The 6,923-nt window shown below is 37.4% G+C and overlaps 1 protein-coding gene across 2 annotated transcripts in view; it reads left to right on the top strand.

The window, feature by feature from the left end:
* The window catches only part of LOC132853818 (izumo sperm-egg fusion protein 1), an 11,062-nt gene extending 4,349 nt beyond the window's left edge, over positions 1-6,713 (top strand). Inside the window, exons 2-10 of one of the 2 annotated variants that reach the window (XM_060881809.1) lie at positions 1,030-1,329; positions 1,959-2,033; positions 2,813-2,896; positions 3,003-3,023; positions 3,189-3,278; positions 3,581-3,699; positions 4,042-4,195; positions 5,137-5,302; positions 6,411-6,713. In XM_060881809.1, the coding sequence (XP_060737792.1) occupies positions 1,030-1,329; positions 1,959-2,033; positions 2,813-2,896; positions 3,003-3,023; positions 3,189-3,278; positions 3,581-3,699; positions 4,042-4,195; positions 5,137-5,302; positions 6,411-6,504 (1,103 nt within the window). In that variant the 3' untranslated portion in view covers positions 6,505-6,713. The remainder of the gene's footprint in view (positions 1-1,029; positions 1,330-1,958; positions 2,034-2,812; positions 2,897-3,002; positions 3,024-3,188; positions 3,279-3,580; positions 3,700-4,041; positions 4,196-5,136; positions 5,303-6,410) is intronic. The other variant, XM_060881810.1, reaches the window with a different exon arrangement.
* Positions 6,714-6,923: the final 210 nt, after the last annotated feature.

Genomic DNA, 6,923 nt, shown 5'->3' with positions numbered 1-6,923 from the left:
TCTAGAGAGAACATTCCGGTGAAACATAACCGATAAATTATTGACATACTAAATTAATATTTTCTTCATCTCTAATTTGTGTCAGATTCCAACAAACATTTCTACAAGATAATCAAAAGAAACAAATTCAATGAAATATTAATACATAAAATGTCAACCAACAAGCCATTTATTCACATATTGGACAAATTTTAATTGAACTCTTTAAGAAATAGAACCAGTATATCCTAATGAGTATATGCTAATGGCTAAGGATATCTTTAATACAATTTTTCTTTCGTCACTGTGTAAAAGAAATAACGACACAAATTGAAAGTTTTATTGGAATTCTTGTGGGCAGTTAGCATTATAACCATTAATAACCTATATTACCTCAGAATGTCAATTTCTGATAAATGAGCATGAATGACAACTTAGCATGAATGAGTTCAACAGAAATCTTAAATAAGAGAGGGGAAATAAAAGAGAAGGGAGAGCGAGGGGGGAGAGACAAACAGAGAGAGAAGAGAGAAACGTAGAAAGGCAAGGAAGAAAGACAGGAAAGGGAGAGAGAGAGAGAGAGAGAGAGAGAGAGAGAGAGAGAAAATTTCCTAGTCTCGATATACAGCGTGACCTAAGTTATTACGTCATTATGTAGGGTGCATGATGGACACATCCTAAGTCTTCTGGTTAACCACTGAGTGGGTTCGTTGCACTCTAATGTCTCTCTTAGTGACTGCGGAGGAAGCTGCTAAAATCCCCTCTTCGGGTTCAAATGCGGCTAATGAGCTCTTTAAAACACATCTCAAGATCGAGCAAAGTGAAGCATCATAACCATGAATAACAGAGTCAAATCTAACTGTTTATCAAGCATTAAATAATAAACATACCTAACAGTCGAGAGAACGTAAATCATTAAAGATTACATACAATCAAAAAAAAGGATTTCAGATTCAGTAAGGTTCTATAGTATGGGACCGTGATGTGAAAACGTTATGATGACGATATTTGACATTGCATAATGACACCAGTCTTTTTTTTAATGCTAAGGAGCAACAGCAATGACACACACATCTTCAACGTCATCACTGCTGCTCTGTCTTGACATCACGAAAAAGCTCCAAGTGACTCCTGGACGCTTTTCTGTCTGCTCTTGGCTCATCCTGGTGTGTGTGATCTCTGGCATGAAGTCGTGTCTGCAGTGCGATCTTGACATCCGACGCATGCATGATGACTTCTTGGACACAAAGCAACAAATAACTGTGCAAGAGCAGATGGATCTGATGAAAATCCTTAATCATGCCTACGTCACCTATCAGGACACCAGCATGCAGCTCTCTGGAGTCATCGGTGTGTATAATTAAGGTTACATTCATTTAACAAAAACCTTTCAGTCATTATATAAACATAGAAATGTGCAGAGTTTGGTGACAAAGTTAACACAGTGGATATTTCATTTCTTGTTCTTTTAGAGCATTATAACATCATTACCTCAGCTTGTACTCTTAGCATTATAACATCATTACCTCAGCTTGTACTGTTAGCATTATAACATCATTACCTCAGCTTGTACTGTTAGCATCATAAGATCTTTACCTCAGCTTGTACTCTTAGCATCATAACATCATTACCTCAGCTTGTACTGTTAGCATTATAACATCATTACCTCAGCTTGTACTGTTAGCATTATAACATCATTACCTCAGCTTATACTGTTAGCATTATAACATCATTACCTCAGCTTGTACTGTTAGCTTTATAACATCATTACCTCAGCTTGTACTGTTAGCATCATAAGATATTTACCTCAGCTTGTACTGTTAGCTTTGCTTACTCTCTGACTAAACATCTTTAACCACAAGTTAGCACTTACTCTCCCAAATCCATTATGCTATTCATTTTATGATAATTATTTCCATAGGCTGAAGAGTTGAATTAATAATTATTATTATTACGTATTTCTCTCTCCTTTGGTGCAGATCTCACCACTTTGTATCGAGCACAAACCGAGTATCAGAGCGAGTTCAGGAGGCACTGGCAGGAGCCGAGCACCGGTGAGGGCCTTGTCTACTGTGTGTGTGCATGTGTGTATGTTTGTGTGTGTACATTTGTTTGTTTGTCTGTGTGTGTGTTTATATGTGTGTGTGAGTATGTTTGTGTGTGTGTGTGTTTGTTTGTATGTGTGTTCGTTTGTGTGTCTATGCTTATTTGTGTGTATCTGTGTTTGTGTTTATGTTTGCTTGTTTGTAGGTGTGTTTGTGTGTGATTGTGTGTGTTTTTGTGTATGCTTGTTTGTGTGTATTTGTATGTTTGTCTGTGTATGTTTGTGTGTATGTGTGTATGTTTATGTGTGTATCTGTGTATTTGTTTGTGTGTGTGTGTTTGTGTGGGTGTATGTTTGTTTGTGTTTCACTGTGTGTTTGTTTGTTTGTTTGTGTGTGCTTGTGTGTGTGTTTTTGTGTGTTTGTTTGTGTGTGTTTGTGTGTGTATGCTTGTTTGTGTTTCACTGTGTGTTTGTGTGTGCATATGTTTGTTTGTTTGTGTGTGTGTTTTGTGTGTGTATGCTTGTTTGTGTTTCACTGTGTGTTTGTGTGTGTATGTTTGTTTATGTGTGTGTGTTCTAGTGCGCTAGTGTTTAGAATTTAGAAAGGATACAGAAAATAAAAATAAACTATAAACCTTTATAAACACACTATAAACACACTCACTATTATTTTCTAAGCGTGGTGGCCGTGCCCTTAAAGTAGCCACATTTCTGTAAATATTTAATTTTTCTTTGTGATTCAATAAATTTGTAAACTTCCTTGTTATGGCTCATGACCTTTGTGTGCAGGTTCTATTCAATGGGATATGATAAAGATCCTGGAGAAAGGAAATAGGATCCTGAGGAAACATCTAGAAGTCTTTGTTGCTGAAGGTTTGAGTGAAAATGAGTAAATTAGAGATTATAAAAAATGACTGTGTGTGTGTGTGTGTGTGTGTGTGTGTGTGTGTTTTCCAATGATTCTGCTTTGTCTTTTCAGGACTGTGTCCAAATAAATGCGGTAAGGTCAGATTTAGTCTCTCTAAATTTTTATGATGGCCATTCTTGTTTTGAGCCATTCAGATATATTTGTTTGTTTGTGTGTGTGTGTGTGTGTGTGTGTGTGTGTGTTTATGTGTGTACTGTATGTGTGTACTGTATGTGTGCATGTGCGTGTGCATGACAGGTTTACTTTTTCAGAGTGTTATGAATTGCTCTTCCTGCCAGTATGGGCTGCACATGTGTCAATCTGATGTACCCACAAAGGATTGCGGAGGTGACACACACCCACACACACCCACACACACACACCCACACACACATACACACCCACACACACCCACACACACACACACACACACACACACACACACACACTCATATATATATATATATATATATATATATATATATATATATATATATATATATATATATATATATATATATGTATATATATATGACAATGGCTCAAAACGTATATGTAGTATGGGCATTCATACACAAAAGATATTTTTTGGCCCTCTCTCTCTCTCTCTCTCTCTCTCTCTCTCTTTCTCTCTACTTTTTCTCTTTCAGAGCATCATTTGATAGCAAAAGAGGGCGAGCAGGTGGTGCTGGATTGTTTTCTCCCATGGCACACTTTGGTAGCAGGACATGCTGAATATCATTACTCCTGGAAACAGGGTGCCACAAAAGTAAACACACACACACACACACACACACACATACACACACACACACACATAGTGACACATTTCATTCTTTCTCGATTATAGGAAAATAATCAACCACAAGATATTGTTACAACCCCAAAATGGTTTGTTAAAAAAACGGTTTAAAACACTGATAGAATTTTATACAACAAACCTTTCAAGTTTAAAACATATTCCAATTATTTTTGGATGTTTTTACTCTTGTAAATAATAAACATAATAATAAACAAATAGAAATGCTGATAGAATTTTCCAAAAAGGCCACATTCTGAGTGCTTATTAATGCTGCACATCCTCGTTTACTTGTGTTTCAAACGCTGTCAGTTTTCACCCGAAGACGAGTTTGAGGTTCTGGTGGTGACTGAGGACTCCAAAATCGTCCTGAACCAGCTGAGTATGAGCGAGCAGGGAGTTTATCGCTGCTTCCTGCTGGATCAACATGGCACTACACTCTCACACACACACTTCATCCTCACCGGTGAGAGACGCCACACCTTGAGTTGACAAGAAATTGTAAAAATTAGCAAATATTCTTCGAACAAATATTCTTTGTCAATGGGCTATATTTTAATATTTAGATTCATATTATGTTATATTATGTGTTGCTTAATTATTCTTTTCTGTTATTTTTGTGTAGATGTGTATTTATATGCTCTTCATTATTAAGTTTAGAATGGTTTATTTTATTAGAATTTATATTACAAATTTTAGTTTTGTTTTGTTTTTTCTTTTCTAAAGCACTATTAGATGAATTTTTAATAAAATATATGCTATATGTGCTATAAATAAGTGCTATAAATAGATATTTATAATTAATTCATTTGAATAATAATAATAATTATTATTATTATTATTATTATTATTATATTACTAAATGAGGGGGGCACGGTGGCTTAGTGGTTAGCACATTCGCCTCAAACTTCCAGGGTCGGGGTTCGATTCCCACCTCCACCTTGTGTGTGTGGAGTTTGCATGTTCTCCCCGTGCCTCGGGGGTTTCCTCTGGGTACTCCGGTTTCCTCCCCGGTCCAAAGACATGCATGGTAGGTTGATTGGCATCTCTGGAAAATTGTCCCTAGTATGTGAATGAGTGTGTGTGTGTGTGCCCTGCGATGGGTTGGCACTCCGCCCAGGGTGAATGAATATTACTAAATGCATAAGTTGTAGCATTTTTTTTAATTAAGCGACAATAATATTTAACACTTTTTGAAGAGTTTCTACCCTTTAATCAGTACCATAATCTCCCATAATGCATTGCAGGGGGTTGATGTTGTTACCTGATTTTGTTTGAAGAGCTGTAAGTTGTAATGTAGATGAAACAGAATGCCCATAATGCATAATTGTCTGTTTTAAAAACTATGAATATTCAGATTCTCTCTCTCTCTCTCTCTCTCTCTCTCTCTCTCTCTGTCTCTCTCAGTCACGCCCACACCCACTTCACCCCCAAGACAGATCCCCACACTTCCTTCCCTCCCTCATGATGATGTGAGACATGTCCAGCTTCACACAGACACTCTGATCATCACTCTAGCTCTTCTCACAGTCCTGACCCTCTCAGGCATCCTGGCCATCATCCTGTGCATTGTGTAAGTCTGGGAGAACGATAAGAAAACAATCCACACCAGGACGTTTTTGCTGTGGTAGAAAACATCAACACAACTCACTGTAAACAGCACCGAAACCTACGTCCTCTTGCAGAAATACATCATCGCATCAACAGTCTACGCTCTTTATCTTTGTTAACTAACAACTTGTATAGAGGATTCGAAGAGACTGTTGTAGAAATTCCTTTTAATGAGCTGTTACTATAGAAATGATAGCATAATAGAATAAGTGCATTAATATGATTTTTCATTATGATTTGAATTACAGACTGTATGAGGCTACTGTTTAAAAAAAAAAATATTCAGCAGTCTCTATTAGGGGTCAATGATATGTAATGGATAAATGCATTAATGGATGGATGGATGGATGACGGATGGATGGATATATGGATGACGGATGGATGGACGGATGGATATATGGATGACGGATGGATGGACAAACAGGTGGACAAATAGATGGATGGATGTATGGACAGATAGATAGATAGATAGATAGATAGATAGATAGATAGATAGATAGATAGATAGATAGATAGATAGATAGATGGCCACATGGATTTACAGGTGAATGGATGGATGGATGGCAAATAGACATACTGTATGGATTTACAGATGGAAGGATGGATAGATGGATAAATAGTTGGACGAATGGATTAATGGATGGATGAGTGGATAAACAAAATGATTAACAGTTGGATGGATGGATGGATGGATGGACAAATAAATGGACAAATGGATGTAGGTATGTATGGATGGATGAAAGAATGGATTGATGGACAGATGGATAGAAGGACAGACAGATAAATGGTGTGATGGACACAAACTGGGACAGCATTATAGCATGGTTGCAGCATGCGATGAGTAAGCTGTGAGTCAGCATTGATGCAGCAGACTCACACTGCGAGAACTCTGTCACTGCTCTAATACTAGGTTCTATTTTTGGGGAATTTTCTCACAGCTCGAATGACTCGCCTTTAACGCTCGCATTTCTTACACGAGTGTGACCTTCAAAATTTTAACAGAATGTATTCATATGTTTCATTATGACTTTGTTTCATTCTGCCACTTTGTTTTCACGTCTCGCTGGCAGGACGAGGATGAGGCGGCAGAAGAAAGCCGAAGCGGAGGAAGAAGGACAGAACACAAGATTAAGGAGAAGAGACCGGATTCTACACGATATATGAAAATGGCAAAAACAGGCACAGACTCTAGAACCTTTTTTTTTAACGACTACAGGTTCCCACTTTAGCAAAGATTCTTACCTTTGCACTTTCTTGACACATTTTTGTAACACAGATTTAAACTTCCAGAGCAATTCCAAAGCCACATGCAGCACGTGGATATTATTTTTGTGCTGTGTTTTCCGACATGCTGCTGTTATTAAATATTAAACCTTTTTTTCTCACAACAATAATCGGAATAAGTGGAATGTTTGCGTGATGTCTTTCGATGCGTCCGTAAGCGAGCGAGTGACGTGAACTGGAAAATAAATCTGGTACATTTAGGTTGTTTTTCTAGATTTAATATTACCAGCCGCCTGGTTAATCCCGGGGATTGTCTACTCTATAAAGCCGCCACAAATCACACTCTAAATCGCTTGTTT

The sequence above is a fragment of the Tachysurus vachellii genome, chromosome 11, assembly GCF_030014155.1.
Source record: "Tachysurus vachellii isolate PV-2020 chromosome 11, HZAU_Pvac_v1, whole genome shotgun sequence".
Taxonomy (NCBI): domain Eukaryota; kingdom Metazoa; phylum Chordata; class Actinopteri; order Siluriformes; family Bagridae; genus Tachysurus; species Tachysurus vachellii.
The sequence above is the reverse complement of the archived record's forward strand: the minus strand, read 5'-3'. Positions and strand labels throughout refer to the sequence as shown.